The 19093-nt window shown below is 42.1% G+C and overlaps 1 protein-coding gene across 1 annotated transcript in view; it reads left to right on the forward strand.

The window, feature by feature from the left end:
- Positions 1-19093, forward strand: part of SNX30 (sorting nexin family member 30) — a 49436-nt gene that overhangs the window by 8026 nt on the left and 22317 nt on the right. Inside the window, exons 2-3 of the mRNA XM_009902144.2 lie at positions 11212-11400; positions 16267-16377. Of these exons, the coding sequence (XP_009900446.2) occupies positions 11212-11400; positions 16267-16377 (300 nt within the window). The remainder of the gene's footprint in view (positions 1-11211; positions 11401-16266; positions 16378-19093) is intronic.

Below are 19093 nucleotides of genomic sequence, written 5' to 3' on the forward strand. Positions count from 1 at the left end.
TTGATGCTGTGGAAGCCTGTACAACACCACATTGTAGTGCTTGCTTACAACTGCCTTAACTTACAAAAAAGGGATTTCATTGGAGAGGGTGCTCTCATGGTACCTTACAAGGGAGGTGCTCTAATACTGTTGTAAAACTGTACATAGTGGTCAACAATTTCCAAGCAGTGTCCAGAGGTTCTCTGCAGCTGGCAACTCCCATTTCCTCTGAAGAAGATGAATGATAGCTGACATTTCACTTGGGGCAAAGACTTGCATTAACACAACAGTTACTTTTTTTATTCTTTCCATTTGGTAAAACTGAACATTGCTTCTGCTGGGTAAAAGTATTATTACTTTGTGGTTCTTATTTCAGCTCAAGGGGGGGAGGGTTATACTTCGAGGTTGAATTCAGTGTTGCACAACTTCCATAATCTTTTCAACAGGATTGCTTCATATGTAATGACACAGAGCATTAAAAACAGATATTCAAAATATACATAGGGGAACTTGGTTTTTCAGTTTGGTTTCAGAAGGGTAAATCTTGTCCATAACTTGTCTGCCATGGTGGAAAAAGTTATGCTTGGTGGTTGGAAAGAATCTTTGGGCTGCCTCTGCTGGAACGCCTCAAACGTGCCAGAGCTGCCAGATGCTCCCTGAACTCCTTCATGGGAGAAGGGCATAAGTAGGTTAAGAAGCTCTCTTTTTACAGTTGTGTGGGTACATCATTCTCCTGCTGGTGCCTCAGGGGTTTGTAATGAGTCCTAGGCAGCATGTCCTTGTAATTAATGATGAGAGGTGCAGAGGATAAACACCGTGGCTTTCCTGTTGACACACTGTAATCTGGGAGACATCAGTTCCTAGATTAACCTGCAAACTATTGTTCTAGTGTCTTCTACCATTGTGGATTACTCTTGTGGTGTCTGGCTGTCACACTAGCCAGTCAGTCCCTTACCTGAGTGCAGAGGCTTGTTTGTGTAAAGTAGGTCAGGAGACAAGGCAGAAGCTCTTAAGGTGCAGTGAGACTTAACTCGGTGCTACGACATGAAAATCTACTTGCAATGCCTAAACTGCATATTTGAGGTTGACTTGCATGTGCTTTCAGTCTGCAGAAGACAATATACCAATTAAACCTGGCATTTGATCAGAAGTAATTTCACTGAAACATCTCTGGTGACCTTGAGCATGGTCTTAATGCTGAGCTCTGCTGACTCTGAAAGGTATGGCTGACTTGACTGCTTAAGCCCTTGTGGCTGGGGAAATCTGCTCCCATCACTAGGATGAAATGGGGCAGAAAGCTCCAAACTCCACCTTGGAGGTGGGATAGCAGCAACCACATTGTAAAAGTTGCATTTGTTTATTTACTAACAATTTGTTCTTAGTAAATTACTGTAAAATGGGAGGACCTGTTTCTCTTCCAGTTACCAAGGGTGATAACTGACAGCAGGGTAGCTACTAGGAATTTTGCAATGACCAGCTGAAGATGGGAAAGAAATCCAGTGTGCTGCAGCTGTTCTAAGGATTTGGCATTCCCAATGCCAGTCCAACTTAACTGGTTTACTGACATGAATTTGTGGCATGTTTTATTTTCTAAATTGAGAGGAGTGGGGGGCAGAAAGTGGTGTTGCCCTCGGTGGCAGGTGATATAAATGCCAAAACTGTGAGTCTCAACTGGGTGTTTTGGAGAAAGGAACCAGCTGTCTGAATAAGTGTGTGGGTGACACAGGTTAGTGGAACTGGCTGGTATTGTTGAAACTGTAACACTGCTTATCCCATGAGAGTAGCTAGTAGCCTCTCAAAGACAAAGTGCTAGCTGGTGAAGCTTCTCCCTATCAGGAAGCTGTTACTACACTGGTTCAATGGGGGGGAAAAGTTGCCATACATTGCTTGAATAGGACTTCTGATATCCTTTTGGAGCACCTCACAGGGAATGAAAAAAATCCTATCTCAAAGCCTGTCTTCATGGTTGGTCTCACTTTTCCAGTGAACTTTAATGACGTGTTGTGTTCCTTGAAATATGCTGCAGTGCAGGTGTTGCTCAAGGGCAGAGAAGCCTCTTCCCCACTCAGTGCTGCAGATGGTGCTAGCAAGAGCCACCTTTGACTAGCTCAGTGGAGAAAGAGCTGACATATGGGAACAGTAGGTGACAGACTACTCCAGACAATACTCAAACCCATGCATATCTGAGTGGAACTGGCACCTTTGTTGCAGATTTTCAGATGGTAGTATTAAGCAAATTGTAAGTGGAAATCTTGGGTGCTGGCAAGATGAGGCTATGTTTTGGATTGCCCCCAAGACAATTCCAGGAAAATGTTAATCAATACTGTTTATTAGCAGAGATCAGCTTGACTGCTTCAGAATTTGTATGCTGTCTTTGTGTGCTGACTTAGCTCACTCCTGGATCAGTATTCTTCAGTCAAAGCCATGTGTAACAAACACCTGTGTGTGCCACAGTGGCTGTCAGGAGCCTAGGCTGTATAATGAAGGGTGTTTCAATACATGAATTGCTCTGCAGATGTCATGTTTTGTTTCTTCTCTCCAGAAGTCTCTATAGATAATTTTCATACTGTGAAGAAATACTGCATGACTGCTTTTCCTCACTTGATAGCTTTAAAGCAGGGAATGAAGTGATAATGCTCTATGGGGTTTTTGTTTTGGGTTTTGTTTGGTGGTGTGTTGTTTGTTGTACTATTATTAGTTTTTTTTCCAATATACAATACACTGTTTGTTTTGCCTGTTGGGGAGTGAATGCCTTTCTGCTGTAAGGTGCCTTGCCTATATCAGCAAATTTGATGGAAGGCTATCCCTTAAACTGCACATATGTAGAGTGACCTAGAGCTCCTCCAAGAGCACACTCCTCCAGCTCTTCCAGGGTTTGAGTTCTCTCCTTTGAATATCTCTGTCTTTGTTTTGTCAGTCTGACTTGCTCTCATGAAACCTCCAGGGATCTTGTGTGGGGAAATGCCAATGCAACTCATCTAAAAGTGTAAGCATGAGGAAACAAGTAGGAATCATAATGCAGTATGGAAGTGTATTCTTGCTTGTTCAAATGAAGTATTCACCAGGATACTGCAGGGCTTTCTAGCCCTCTGTCATCTTTCCTGTTTCTTTTCCCCAGCCCTTTGTTCACATTTAAAAGATATTAATATTTGCTCTGGGTATCTAGATAACTGATGTAGCTAAACCTACTTCTAGAGCCTGAACAGGAAGACAGTGTGACTGCAGAGTTCTGACACAAAGCTGTATGTCCTCTAGGAGAAAGCAGTTTAATTTGGACAAGCTTAAACTGTTCCATCTGTAATCAGATACAAATCTGGCTTCTTGGTTTGGGAATGACTCCTAGTCATATGCTGGATTCAAGTTTTCCTGTACAAGGCCTGAATCCTGGCTGCTGCTTTGCTATTTAGAAGGTCAGAGCACAGGTTCTGAGAATGAAGTTTTAAATAAAACACTGAGTGTTAGGCTTGTTCATTAACAAGGTGCTCTTCAGCATGTTAAAATGGGTTATGATATTTCTATACACATGACTCAAGAACCCTTCTGATAATAACTAAAACCTTAGAACAAACACTGCTTATGAAACAAGCTGTGCAGGTGAACAGGGAGTTTAACAGAACTAAAGGAGAGTTGAAACTTGATTCAAAAGGTCTGCATTTTTCTGAAGACATAGTTCTGCCATTTGTGTGGCTCTTTGAGGATAGTGTAGTTGATGGCCTGTTGGCTTCTACTGAGCACTGTAGAATGAGGAAAAACTTTTTGCTGAAGGATGTAAATCCAAGTCTGCCACAAAGCCAAATTCTCTTGCTTTCCTTTGGGTCACAAGCATTTATCTTCTGCTTTCTACAGCTTAAATATAACTGAAGTAATCTAGCTGGAAAGTTGCCAGACTGGCTTTTTGCTTAGGAAAATAGATAAAGCTTTCTGTGGGGACTCTTGTGCTATGTTAAACGGATGTGGAAGCTGACCTTGGATCTGGGACTATCTCCTTCCAAGGGAAGAAATGCATCCGTTGGATTTCTTAAAATGCCTCTGCACGTAAGATACCTTGCAACAGTAAGGGAGCTATAAGATGTGGCACGCATCCAGTTGCTTCTCACGCTCTCCTTCCTGTTCAAAGGATGTGGGGGAAGTACATGTCCCCTTACATTTTGCCTAATTAATGTCTGCCCCAGATAACTCACTTCATCTGCCAGATGCACTGCCTGCAAAATCTTTTGACCCTTTCTACACTTAAACATCACAGTAACATTATTTTTTTAATAATACTGAATGCTTTGTCTTAACTGCTGTGTATGTGAGATGCCACTTGTGATCCTCATTTTTGGAATGTAACCTGAACCACATTTAGCTTTAGTGTGACATTGTGTGGTTTCCTTTCCAGACTAGGAAAAGAGGTTACCTACCCTCTTAAGGGCTCTGTGAGAAGACAAACATATAGCCAGACTGTATGAACAGATGGTCTGATGTGGTACTTGACACCTTCTTGTGACATTCCCCTTTGCCCCCGTGAACACTGAGGCTGAAACTGAGCCATATTGTACCTGAGTCCCTGAGGACTTCAGCAACAGAAGGAGGAGATGATTTACTGTTCTTGCTGAAAATACTGTTTGCAGGAAACACTTCTATGCCCACATTCTTGCTCTGGTTAGCTTGACTGCTATGACTTATGGAAAAACCAACCACAAAGTAAAGTAATCCATCCTATAAAACTTGGCTTTTCGCCTCAGAAAAGTAGTGGTAATCCCATGGCCTGCATGAGAATGCTTGGAAAGTGCTGGTGTCAATCATGTAGTCTCTGTGAAGCTTGTTTCAGTGTCTCCCTGTCCAGCTGCTGTGCACAGAAACACTGCTCCAGGTATGATACCTTTATAAGAAAGAATGCTCCCTCTCAGGTCTTGAGCGGTACAAAACTGCACACTGTTACAATCAGTTGCTCTATCCAAAATTGGTGGTGTGGTGGGTTGGTTTGTTTGTTTTTTTGGGGGGTGGGAGGGGAATACTGAGGAGTTTGTTTCCAGGCAACTCTGACCTACAGAGCAGAAACACTATCTTGAATGATGATGTCCAGAACAGAGTCATCAGACTCATGGCTTGGCAGCCTCCTGTACTCTGACACCCATTTAAAATGCTCAGAGAGCAAATTGATCCAGCCTTTATCTAGTGGCTTTTTTTGTTAGATGTGCAGAATACCAGTGGTGCTGCTGCAACTATAGAGGTGAAGTTTAGACTAGGTGTGCTGTTCATGCCCCATTAGAGTTAGGAGCTTTTTGCCCAGTGCTGCTGGGCCCACAGTCTTACTGCATAATACCACACTCCAGGGCTGGGAAGGACACATCTGTGCTTGTGTCCTTAACACTTGGCACTGTCCCTCCTCTGCTGATACAGGTAAGAGCAAGAATTTCTTCTGATTTGAGCATTGTCTGTATTGCTCTTGAAATAGCCCTAGCCTTGCAGTCTGATTCTAGATGATAAATGTTGTTGAAAACACTGACCTCTTCTGAGGGTGTCATCTTGTTCCTTGTGAGTACACCCACACATTCTACTCTCTTCTTCCCATTAGTGGAGAAGGGTGTCAGGAGTGATATATGTGTAAACACTTACCCTTTCTCAGGAGAGAAAAGTTCAGCCTCAGAAGCTGATCCTCACAGTTCTTGTCAAAACATAACTTGGCACTACCTTCTTTGTGGATCAGTGTAGAAATGTGTGTTACTTCCTTGTGGAAATATATGGGGTTCTTGGAATTTAACAGATTATATTTAATTTTTTTAGGGCAAAACTGCTGCTTTATCCTCCCTTCCCTTTTGTTTCCACAGCATTCTCCTTTCTCTGTCTGGATCCTCACCTCAGGTCACTCACCTGAAAAGCAGCTGCCCAAAGACAGGGTGTGTCCTTTCCTCTTGCACTGCTCTGCCTCATAAGTGTAGAGAAACAAAGGTGACCTGTAGTAATAAAAGTGTGATGCTGATGCCTTGTAGATAATTTAACTGGACATATATAAAGGAGAAGCAAATGCCTTTTTTTCCTTTATGTCTGGAGAGCAGGTATTCATCTGCAGCTAGTATTGGATAATAGTCTTGTGCAAACACATTTCACTGTAGAGATGCTTCTGAACAGCAACATTTTTCCTTCTGTCATCTAATACATGTTGAATGAGAGGAATGTACTTGCAACATCTGGTAGTTTCAGGGTAAATTGTCCTGAGGCAAGCTTATGTGCTTGGAAGACCTGTCTAAACCACGTCTTCTGTTTTCTTCATGGATTACTTGTAGTGGTAGGATGAGGGACAGTGGTTTCAAACTAGGGAAGAGTGGATTTAGACTGGATGTTAGGAGCAAGTCCTTTACCATGACAGGTTGTGGAACACTGGAACAGGCTGCCCAGGAAGGTAGTTGAGGCCCTATCCCTAGATATACTCAAGATGAGGCTCAACAGGGCTCTGGGCAGCCTGATCTAGTTGAGGATGCCCCTGCTTACTGCAGAGGGAGTGGGAACTAGATGACCTTTATAGATCCATTCCAACCCAGACTGTTCTGTGATTCTGCTTAGATAGTTTTGCCATCTGGTTAAGCTATGCACTAGCTGAAGGATAGAAGTTTGTAGAAGTTGCAACGCTGACTAGCTGCACTTCACTCAGCAGGAGTTTGCTTGATCTTCACTTGGCAATAAACCAATACCTACAGACTTTTAGACCCTCTCTCTAACCTTCAAGACCTGAGCCTTGGATGTTTTCTCTGCTCTGTACTGCTTCACTGGGGGAGGCTGCCATCCAGGAGACTGAATACCAAGCTCCTGAGGTTTTACTTTATATGTATCCAAGCTGCTCTGTAAATCCAAAGTCTTGGAAAATCTCCTGGGAGAATGAAGGAGGGAGAGGATTACATCACTTGGAAACATCCCAACTTTGCATCTTGCATGCAGACTTCAAATTTATAAAATTTGACTGAATCTTAAGCTTGGATGAAATTAACTTATTGATATATTCAGTATTTGTTCCTGTCCAGGATAACTAGTCAAAGTGTTTGGACTGCATAATACATGAAAAAATGTGGAGCTGCTTCCTTAGCACTTAGCAGCCCAAGTAGTTGCCAGGGTTCATGGATTTCCAGCACAAGCAGTTAGTTTCTGCTTTCCCTGCACTGTAGGATACCAAATGTGTGCTACTAGAGTTGTCTCATCTCATGTGCACATGAATTTGTATGTCTTGAGCAGTCCTACAAAATCTGTAGGAATGAGCCGAGAGTCTGGTTCTTCAAGTGTGCATGGAAGTCTAGTCCTGAACCAGTAGATCATGAACCTGAAGGAGTCTGACTGTCTTATCTTCCATAGATTGTAGTCTAGGCCTTGCTATACCTTCATCTGACTTTCTTTGGCAAGGAACAAAACTATGAGACTAGCCTGAGGAGATGAGGGGCAGAGTTGAAGAATTTTTGCACTTTAGTCTAGAGAAACTGTGAAACTTGAAGTCTTCATAGATACTTCCTTAGACTTTAATCATAAAGTACTTTGGGTTGGAAGAATGTCTTGACACAATCTGTCCTCCATTCTGTCTGCCTGGCTGCCAGAAGCAGCCTGCCTTCCTCCCTGTTGTGGGACTGCTGAGATTCGTGGTAGGCTGATGGTATGGTGAGTAAGAGGAGTTGTGACAAAAAGGCTTTCTTTTTTGTGAAGAGCTTTTTGACTGCGAGGTACCTGCTGTGACTTGGATTGTGCTGATTTCTGATAATGCAGTTAGGTGATTAAACCAGTGGATGGGCAGCTACTTAGTGCATTAAAGGTGAAGCTGGTAGTGAAATTGGACTTTGTTATAAAACCCCACAGTTAACACCATTCAATATTTCAAGTGCTGTGGCTATTACAAATATACCAACAGGTAGAAATGCAGATAGCTGCAGATCGCCTTTTCTGCTAGGCTCTGCAGGACATACTTATCTTTCTGTGGTAAAAGCGGGCTAGAACAGATGATGTAGTCTTACTTCCCCAACTGCAAAATTCCCCAAGTCTTTTGGAAGAAATCCAGCACCAATTAACATGATGAGGAGGTGCTCTGATGAAAGGATTGTAGACTGAGACAATTTAGATTGCCAGGCCATCTGCTGTGACACTTCAAAGCCTACCTCTTTCTAGTAATAGCATAAGGCTTCAGCAAGATGATCCTGGTGACTGTTAAGCAAAGGTTCTCCAGTAATTAGCATCGTTCCTTGGGCAGTTATCTAGGGAGCCTCGCCCATTAAGATGGGCAAATAGTTACCTTCTAACTTGGCTTTTGACTTGGCCTGAAAACTAGCTGAGTAGTGGGGCATGATGCCAGCTGTACCTGCCAGGGGAGGGTACTGCCATCATAGATGAGACAGTATAGCACAGCAGTACTTTCAATGGACACATCCTGTGTCCTTTCCACCCACCTGTGCTAGTAGTCCTTCTGCTCCTAACCAGAAGTGATCCAGAAACATTACTTGTTCTTGATCTAGATCTAGGATGTTTCATCCGAGGCTGAACTCAGGTAAAACTCACAGCCTTTGTTTTAAGACTGCCATAGGAAGATGAATACATTCAAGCAAGTTAAAGTGGCTTCTAGCCTTCATAAACTTCTGTCCTGCTTAAAAAGTGCAAGACATGCTACTATGCTATTGTTATCTCCCAACAGAACTGGTGAGTGAAGTGGGTAACTTCATGCAAGTGATTGCAAGCTCTATCTTTGGTTCTTCCTTTGGTTCTGACACCTTAATGCAGTTCTCATATTTTAAGCAGATTTCATCATACTCTGTAAAATCTTTTTAATTTTTTTTTTTTGGGAAGGATTCTGTTACAAGCCTTTGAGATCTCCTGTGCAACCAGGCTTAAGCTGTTTCTCCAAGTTAGTTCGTTTCCATACTGGAAGCATTGAATTTGTCTGGCTGCACTTTTGGCACATCTGTTCTTAAAGTAATGCTTATTGCACATGGTCAATGAAGAGCTGTCTTTTCCTTTTGGAAATGGGAACAGATTTGTCTAGAGCTACTGTGGTGTCCGAGGGTTTCCTTTGCTTTTCACTTTACTCAGACAGATTCTCCTGTATAGATGAACTACAACTTTTCTGAAGCCACATTCTGATGCTACTCTTATCCTGTCTTCTGCTTACTCTGTCTGTGTAACTCCCAACAGAACTCCTTATCTGCTGAGTTGCTGTAGTGTTGCTTCTTCCTGTTGTACTCGCTCCTGTTACAGGAAGTCTGAGCCAGATGCTTGTGTAGTTCAAGCTGTCTACCACATGTGTGAGCTGGCAAGCTGTGCCATCCTCATCCTGCTCTTTTGCCCTTTTAAGAGAGCAGTTGAGTGCCTATTTTCCAGTTCTTGCTCGCTTGCCAGTTGAATCTGAAATCTCTCATCTCTTGGCAACCACTTCTGAGCACTAGGTGGAGGAATGCATCTCGCCCTTCTGGTAGACAGTGATTTTTCATTACCCCTTTCCCAAAATGTCAAGACTGAAGCATTATTCTCCCTCACTCCCTAAGGCAGCCCTCTGGCAGGACTGCAACAGGCAGAGGGCTATCTGCAAAATCCCAGCACTCCTGTGATGGTCTTGTGACAAAGACTGGTAGGAACTTAGTCCTGTTCTCAGATGTTGTCAAAGTCAGATCTTTGTACATAGCTTTAACTGGAAGCTGTCACCTGTACTTCTGAAGCTTTGAACAAAGAGGAACTTCTTTTGAAGACTTGTCCAGTTGGAACATAAACCACAATTGTATGAGGAATACTGATGAATGAAGAGGATCTTACTCAAACGGGATTGCTTTGCTAAGATTACACATTTAATGTAACCACTCAAAGACTGTGTGAAGCTGCAGCTAAGCAGTAATTCTAAAACTAAAACTTGTAGTTAATGTACTGCTTATTAGTAATGTTTGTCTGGCAGCCAGAGAAACCTTTGTCCTTACAAGGGAAACACTGGGTAAATCCAGTTTTGTGCTGCTAGTAGTTAAATGAAACCCCTCCTCCCAGTAAAGGAGGGATGTGGATCTCTAGGACTTTCTGATACTGTTGTCATATTCCTATATATCCCACAACTTGTCCCATGCTGTCAGCCCCCTCTGCTACAAAGCAAGAGCAGGCAACACCTGAAATTACTGTGATATTTATACCAAGTGGAGTAACCATTAGTTGTATGGAGTACTTTATCCAAGTGTGAGACTTGAAGGTGTGGGAATCGCCTTCAAGCTGGCTATGAAGTTGAAGGTTTTTTTCTCTGCTGCTGAGTCAGTTTCAAGGAATTAGAAGCTTTCCAAACTCTTGTGCATCTTTCCCTAAAATAGCTACTTGCTGGTTCTTTTGGCCCATCTTCCCTAGGCACTGGAGGATACTTGTGGAGTTAGGAGGGTGCAAACAAACACCTCTTTGGGCAAAACCCAGTATTTCTGTTTACCTTAGGGCTCTGAAAGATGTGTGCATGGATGCTGGAGTGGATGGTTGGTGACTGTTGTCTTGTGCAGGGATGGCAATTTAATTTGTGACTGCAGCTGGAAATTAATGGACTGGATGGGATGTCTCTAATGTAAGTCTTCTCTTTCTACTGTCAGGTGATAGGGTGAGAAGAAATGGCCTGAAATTGTGCCATTTAGGTTGGATATTAGAAAAAATTTCTCTGAGAAGTGGTCAGGCATTGGTATAGGTTGTCTGGGGAGGTGGTGGAGTTGTTGGATGTGTTCAAGAAATGTGTGGACATGGAACTTCGGGATGAGGTTTAATGGCCATGGTGGTCTTAGGTCAATGTTTGGACTGAAGGTCTTCTCCAACCAAAATGATTCTACATAGGAGTCTCCAGAGGCAAATGTTGACTGCATTCCAGACAACTGAACTGTTACCAGTTTGCCTGAAGCTGATCTTACAATAAGATCTCTTGATTTGCCTAGGTGTTTGGTTGGTTGTTTTCCTTCAGGGTCTAAGTTGGTTCAGTCTCACCACGAACTGCAAGCTCAGCAATACTTACACTTCATGAATAGACACCAGGTTGTACCATACAAAGGGGAGGTGTTGGGACTGTGCTATATCTTCAGCTTTTGGAACAGTAGAACAATCTAATGCTCAAAGCCCAGGGGACTGCTCAGGTGTCCTCCAACAGCATGATTCTTGAAGCTGCTGAAAAACATAACTGTTGTAATGTATCAGTGAAGCTTGCCAGTACAATCTGGGAATGCTGTGCTTGACGGAGAATCTCCTTGCCATTAAAAACTTACTGTTTTTTCCTCTCCCATGCAGGATCTTAGTCTACCCAATGGCACACCTGTGGACACTTCTAGCCCAGCTTCCTCCTCATCTCTCCTCAACAGACTGCAGCTGGATGATGACTTTGATGGAGAAACTAGAGACCTCTTTGTTACTGTTGATGATCCCAAAAAACACGTGTGCACAATGGAGACATATATCACTTACAGGGTTACAACAAAGGTATAAAGCAACATTTTTCTTGTTGCTAGTAGTTTTTGTTGCCTAGTAATTTTATATACCTTTTTTTCTGGGGGGGGGGGGGGGGGGGGGGAAGGAGGGGGGAGTCAGTCTTCTAGAATGCATTCTGTGCCTTGCATTGTATTTCCTTATCTCGAAGGACATGAATTTAGTGCCTTTCAGTACCTTGTGAATATGTTGAAGTTGTGACTTCTTTCAGTAGAACAGTTAATACTTCAGCATGTGAAACTATGCAAAACTGTTCAAGAGTCTCTGACTCTTAAATAGGATTGTTTTTAAACTTGCAAGGCGAGTTTCTTTCATTAACTCTGAAGTTTGTTCATATAAAGTAATCTGACACCCATTTGGTTTGAGTTTCCTACCCTGAAGGAGAATGTGCCTTGTTGTTGCTCTGTTAATCACATTTTCACATTTTGCCTGCCCTTTTCTGAAATATTTAAAATTCAGTGTTTACCACACTTTGTCAGCCACTTATCTAAGTTGTGGTTGTGATCCTCAGCTGTAAACTAGCTTCCATTCTATGTTGGTACAGAAGGCTGCAGTTGTAACTGCTGCTAAAACTAATTCGCCTAAGAATGCTACTGCCTGCCAAAAATATATGATAGAGGCTTTTTTTTTCAGTGTCGTTGTAGTTCAATCATTTAATGCAATCTAATGACAGTAATAGAGTGATCTGAGAAGTCCACTGCATTCAACTGGAACATTTTAGTAGCTAGCTCATTCTTGTTAGTATTAGCTCCCAGGTGATACTGACATCTGTTTTGGGCACTTATAGTTACCCAATACTTTTCAGTGTTCTCTAACTTCTCTAGGAATACACTTGATCCAGTTGTCTGGAAAGATTAGCATTCCTCTGGCCCACTTAGGTGGTACTATATTCTTTGAGATAAGGAAGTCTTTACAGGCCACAGTGAGTTCCAGAAAGCTCCACTTTCAGGCTGCACAGGAGAAAAATGTGGTTTCTTTGAAATAGTTGCTAGCTTGTACTGCACACATAATATAAGTCTGTTATTCTTTGTTGCGCTAAACATGTTAGCATTTTGTAGTAGTTAAGATTAAGGAGTATTGTAGGAAACTAATGTAGATGGAGCAACTTATCTTCCAGCTGTTATATAATCAAGAGCTACTGGAAGCACAAAATAAGATGCAGCTTTCTCACCCTGTACTTTTATTTTTTTTGTATGCCTACCTGTTAATATTTGTTGTAGCACATAAATCTGCTATATCACAGTATTAAAATACTGTTGTGAAACAGTACATAATTTATTCTTATCAGCTTGAGAGCTTCAACTCTTCAGGTTTATTCCTGTAAAATTCTGGTTAGCCTCTAGCACTATCTACTGTTTAAAGAGTGATGAGTTTGGAAGGCTAAGGGTATTAAGGGTCCGTCTCACCCCACAATCAATGCCTCTTTGCCAAGCTCTTTGCCCAATTAGCTGTCCTAGCTGGAAACAGTAACTAAACATGGCAAAAAAGCTGTCTAGGATTAATTCCTAGACAGTGATGACAATGTGCTGATGCTTGTACCTTCAGGTTCTAGGTTACAGTTGTACAGCAGACCTTGCTACTATCATCAGTGTAAAGCTGTACCTTCCTAACCACCACCTTCACAGCCTTGCAAAGGCTGCAAAGGGCTGCTAGGATTTCTCTGGTGGGTCTGGATGTTGAGGAGGCAGGGATAGCTACTTTTCCCCCCTGCTTGCTGCACATAGCAGTGCTATTGGAACTATTGGAATGCTACTCAAAAGGTTTCAACAAACAGAGATCCTAGAAGGAGTTATGCTGAAAACCTCCTTGCTATGAAAAGCAGCATCTCCATCTGTGTTCCTTTCTCTCCCTGCCATTCTTCTCTTTTGCTAGTTAAGATTGTTGCTTCAGTTTAAATAGTAACATGGAGGGGAATCCGTAATCAGGTGTAGTGAGTAAGAAGCCAGAACTAGGGTCAAAAATACTTTATCACAGGCTATCTTTAGATTTGACTATTAACTTCTTTCTTGAAAGACAAGAATCTTGCACAAGACCAGGACTTACTGGTTGCCATAATATTGCCTCAAGCCAAAACTATTCTAACAGAGGTAAAAATGTCTGCAACCCTGCCTTCTTTGCAGCAAGTAAAACTGAATGCTGCAGTGCTTCCTTAGTGGAACTGTGCTGCTATCTTCGATAAATCCCTGGAAATGCCTTGCCCATTATTTTTTGGGAAGTTGAGATCTGCTGTGTTAAGTTTTTAGCTTCTTTTGGGATAGATGCATATCCTTGCAAGATGAGATTTATGAATCCTAAGAAAGCTGGGGGAATTCAGCTATCAAAACCACAGACATTTCACTTACTGTTCCTGAATGGTGTCAAGACCGTCTTCCTTTCGTGTGCAGCCTGGAAAAAATAACTTGTGCTAAGCTAATGAAGAGTTTGATCTGAGATCCAAATTCTTTTAGTGTTAGTAAGGTGAAAAAAACTTTTGAAGGACCCCTATGTTCTGTCCAAATAGTCTTTTAAAAGCTTATTTTCTGTCTAAATTTGACAGCCTGTACAGCAAACACTGAAATGCTAATGACCGTGATGTATTTCATCTGCCTCCCTCTGAGGAACAAAACCTGATACATGGGAAACTTTGCAAATCTGTTTGTGGTGTGGTGGCAGCAGGAGCAGTTTGCTAGTGGTGAACGATAACTCATGTCAAGTTTGTGCTCTGGGACTTCTCCTGCTTTCCCATTTCTAGACCAAATAGTACCTATGCTGCCAATACCAGTTTTCCTTAACTTTCAGCAGAATACTGGTTGATAAGGTTCTTAGTAGTAGGGAGACTTCACATTCATCCTCATGCTGCAGGATAAAACACTGTAGTGTGGATACATCCCAATTACTCTCATTCAGTGTGCCCAGCCTCTTCTAAGAGGCATTTGCCCAGTGACAGCCACCTCACAAAAGCTCTCTCTACTACTGAGTTGTTACTTTCTTTTAGTGTTAAGTCATCTCCTGCAAGGCTGAGCTGTAGCTGCCCTATTAAGAGGGCAAAGCGGTCGGCACTGCTGGCTAATGAGGGCTGCCTAATGTCAGTGAATTTTCTTAGTCAAGTGTAACACAGTTCCCTCAAAACAAGTGAAAATGGTTCATATGAATTTCGAGTTTCATTTATAGAGTGGTGCTCTTAGTACATTAAATGAGTTAGCATTACTTTAGTGTAGCAGAGTGAAGCTTGAATCTGCAGCGGATACCTTCGTCTTGGTAGTCTTTCATCTACAAACAGACCTGCTCCACTGGTGAGCATTCATTATGTTAGTCCATGGACTAAAGTGTGCATCTCTTACCATAGCTAGTAGGTCAAAGGAGAAGAAGAGGTGAGCTTAATTGCTTCTTTTCTGTCTTCCTTTTCTATAAACCAAGCCATTTCATAGGCAATACCACTTTAACATGCTGTTTGTAATATACTAGAGCTACCGTTTTGTCAGTAGTGTGCTAAGGCTGCTGGTTTCCTCCTGGAATGATTTCTGGTATAGAACTGGCACAAGATTTCCAGTGGGGGACTGGTGGGAGTAATGTGCAATTACTGAAGAGATAGAGCCTCCTGGAGAGCAACTGAAAAGGTGGACTGCAGTTAAAAGCTGCTGACTGACTCTGCCCAAATATGTAGCAATTGCTGTCAGAGTGCAAATAAATCCAATAAATAAGTCTTTGCTGGAATTTAGCAGGTAGCTTTAATGGCGAGGAGCAGGAAAGCAATCTGGCCCTGGGCACAAGTTTATGTAGTGTGCTGGTGCTGCAGCATCACCTTTGTTACAAGGTGGTCTTAATGCCACGTGGCTAGGTATAACAATCTATGCTTCCCTGAGATGTGCTTCTCAATGGGAAATAACGCTCGCCTACTGTGCAATCGGGGCTGTTGCAACACCAGACTTTGTAGCAGAAACTCCTAGTTGGTACAGTTTCATTAGGTAGTTGCAGTATGTGCTGTGCAAGCAGCTTCATGCAGTCAGCTTGCCAGGCTATGGGTAAAACATTTCCTCTGCATGCTTACCATCTGTCTCAAACTGGGAATTGCAGCTTTAACTCCCCTGCCCTTAACGAAAACTTCTGAACTATTTAACTTCATGTACTAATATTTTTACTCAGGTGTACACAAACTTGATGAGACAAACTCGTTGTTTCTTCTCAGAAATCAAGAAAACTTTTTTTTCCCTCCCCCTCAAACCTAGCAGTGCTAATCTTTTAACTATGAAGGAGTGTGATAGGCCTGTCACTACTGGAATATGCTATGGTGGTGAAACATTTTTGTTTTTCACCTGGTTTATGCATGTCATAGAATACACAAGTCATTGGGTGTCTTTGCTTTAAACTCTTGATGGCTAAAGTAGTTCTGCCTTGAGTGAAGTTTTCATATGGTCTTTTTCACAACCAGGTAACTGCCAAGAGATTAACATAATGCACAATATTGTCCTCTACAGACTCATCCCATAAAGGTTATCTGAGTGGAATATAGAATGAAATACAAAAAGATCATAAAGAACATGTCAGCTCCAAGTACACTATTTTTGTTTTGTGGTAATCTTGGCTTTCCCACTGCCTGAATCAGAGAATCTTTCTCTGATCTGCTGCAAAGATAATTGTCATGATGGAGTCTCCATGCAAGTGTTTTCTGGCTCATCCCTGCCAGTGATGGCTGTACTGCACTTCATACCATCATGGAATGGTTTGGGTGGAATCCAAATAGAATGTAAGGTATCTTAAAGGTTATAGCTCCAGTCTCCCTCCCCTGGGCAGGAACATCTACTGAAAGCTGCATTTGCTGCTAAATACTGAGTTCTGAGGGTTTGGTGCAAACTAAGCACATCCTATTTTTTTCTCTTGCAGACCACACGAGCAGAGTTTGATTTGCCAGAGTATTCTGTCCGCCGGCGGTACCAAGACTTTGACTGGTTGAGAAACAAGCTGGAAGAGTCTCAGCCAACACATCTCATTCCCGTAGGTAGTAAGCAAGAATCTGTTAAGGACAGTCTATATCTGTCTTCTGAGGGTGATACTTAGGGGATATTTGAGGTTCAAATACTTGTTGTCTTCTACTCTCTTACAAACCTGAGAGGTGAGCTCTGCAGCCTGTACGTGTGATGACTGCATTTGTTGTGGCTTAATGGAATATGCTTTATCTATTTGCTCAATTACTGCACCTAGATTTCTAAGTATCTTAAGTTTGTGAAAAGCCACATAGGTATTTCAGGGACTAGTATCAGTTAGTTTTCAAGATGCCCTTTTGAGCTGGTTTTAAAGAGAGTATTTTAAAGCTATCGGTGTTAGCACTTAATAGTGCAGACTTAGCTACCAAGCCAGAGGCTAAGATTTATTTGCATACCTGCAGCAGTCAGAAGTTTACTTAACGAGATTAACTAGACTACTGCACCCCTTCTGGTTACTGAAGCTGGTAGCCTGATCACTTTATATGATCTGATACTCTCTTGAACAAATTTTTAAAAGGCCTGTAGGAAGTGATTTTTGGGAAATTCTGATAGCACCCCTTACCTTACCCATCTGGGGCTGGTGGGGGGAGTTTCTCTGCTTCTCCCTCTCTGAGCAAGGATTAGGCTATGTGAGAAGTATTCAGTTCCACAGTAGAGAGCTGTTGAAGTGTTTGATTGCTTTGGGGCTTGCCTCTGAAGTGGAACAATAGCTCAGTCTCTCAAAGATAAGAAATGCTTCAAAAAAATCTTGTGACACCACTAACTGGCAGCAAATATGTATACCAAGGGGTAAGGAGAAGAGAGAGAGTGGGCTTGCAGGGGTAAGGTGGAGACACAAGGTTAATGCGCTAGCTGCCCAGACCCGCTTTTCTCCCTGAACAGCTGGAACTACTGAGGTGAAGCTTCTACAGATTGTTAAATGTACTAACAGTCTGCCAGCCCTGTCTGAAGGCTTGCAAGGTGATAAATAATAGTCGAGTAGCGGAAGGTGAGTCACAGCCAGGGAATCAAGCTGGTTTGCTATGATCTGGAATTTGTTGCACACAGGCATATTTGGCACAAGTGGCTTTAATGCTGAACGTGAAACTGCTTAACAAGGCAGTCTCTTAAGTGCCTCTCTTAAGCATAAGGATGCACTGCCCTTATTTGTCTATGCACAAGTTAGTAGTTATGGAATTTCCTATTAATCTTCTCCATGCAGTAATATGGTGGGAGACTGCTGAACGCTTGATGTATTTATTGCCTAGAAGCAGATGGGGAATAGAAGCTAAAGGCAGTTTCTGGTGCACTGTGGCCCAAGTGTATTCTGAGAAGATGTTTCAGGCCGACCTGAGAGTATCTATATTTGTAACCAAAGATACTGCAATCCCTGGAGTCCTGAATTAGCAAAATATCAAAAGGGGGTTGTCTTCCCAATCCAGGTATTGCAAGTATATCTAAAATCTCCCTGTAACAAATTATGTATCTTCTGAGTACTGTGAGTCATGATAGCCTATATTTAGGACCCCAAACTAAACTGAGTATGTGTTGCTCTTAATCTCTTTGATTGCTGATTTTCACTTTGTTTGGTTCTTTGTTTACTTTTATGATCTGAAACTTGTTTTAACCTGTGCCTTCAAACAATGGTAAAAATGCTCTCAGATCCCTTTCTAGGTTAGAAAGATAGCCTACTCTAGTTTTTGGTGTAACATGGCCAAGGATCTTGTCTTTGGCTGGTAGTGTTAGGATACTTAAGGTAATTTCTGACTGCAGTGGAGTCTGCCCACATGTCTCAGCAGTGAAAAGTAGACTATTAAGCTGGAAGACTATAAGGTGTATAAGTAGCATACAGTTAAAGCAGAATGTCAGTTGTTGACTGCTTGGGATGGACCTCCAAAGTCCTGAAATGTAAAGGACTGTAATGCTGTAGCTAAAACCATGTCAAATGGCAGAGGTCTCTCAAATGGAGGTGCGCCCTTTTGTGAGTCTCAAATGCTCAAACTTACATGATTTTTCAGTGCTGGTTTGCATATGTTTGCTTGAATCAGGGTTCTTTAGTCTTCCAACTTGTTGTTTTCCTCCTGCCATGGTGCTGAGGTAGTGATTTCCTACAGTACAGAGTCACAGCTGAAGTTTACAAAGCAGGAGAGTTTCTTCCTCCCTGAAGACTACTGCACTAAGCATTATTCTTCTGAAGTCTAATTGGAGTGTACCTTCCACTGGTTTAACTAGTTCTGAATGCTAAGCATAGTAAGTCTTAAATTACAAGAATTAAATCATAGTGAATGAAGGGTAGCTGTATTGAAGTTAAGTAATGCTGGCTGGGTTGTTTGGTTTTTTTTAGGAGGTGGAATCTTCATGTTCATCCCACATCAGCTAGGGTATGATGGGAAAGGCATATGCACACACCATTTTATTTTTCTTTCTTTTGAAGTACTTTTTTTCACAAATTCCAGAGTAGAATTCTGATTCCTGAAGTGAGTGAAAATGGCTGTTTGCTAGCCCAAGAGCAAGCACATTATCAGTCTGTACAGACTGTTTCACAAGAATAGAAAGCAAAACGGTTTTAAAACTGGTATTTGTCTTAGAGCCCATGCTGTCTGGAGAGAACAAAAGCAGTTTGAGTGGTAGAGCTGAGAGTAACCAGACTGAAGCTTGAGGAGGTACCATCCCTCTGAAGCTTTACTATGAAATCTGGAGTCTAAGTGTAACAGGAGGGACTGCGGAACCAGCAAACCTGGAGGCAG

The sequence above is a fragment of the Dryobates pubescens genome, chromosome Z (genome assembly GCF_014839835.1).
Source record: "Dryobates pubescens isolate bDryPub1 chromosome Z, bDryPub1.pri, whole genome shotgun sequence".
Classification (NCBI taxonomy): Eukaryota; Metazoa; Chordata; class Aves; order Piciformes; family Picidae; genus Dryobates; species Dryobates pubescens.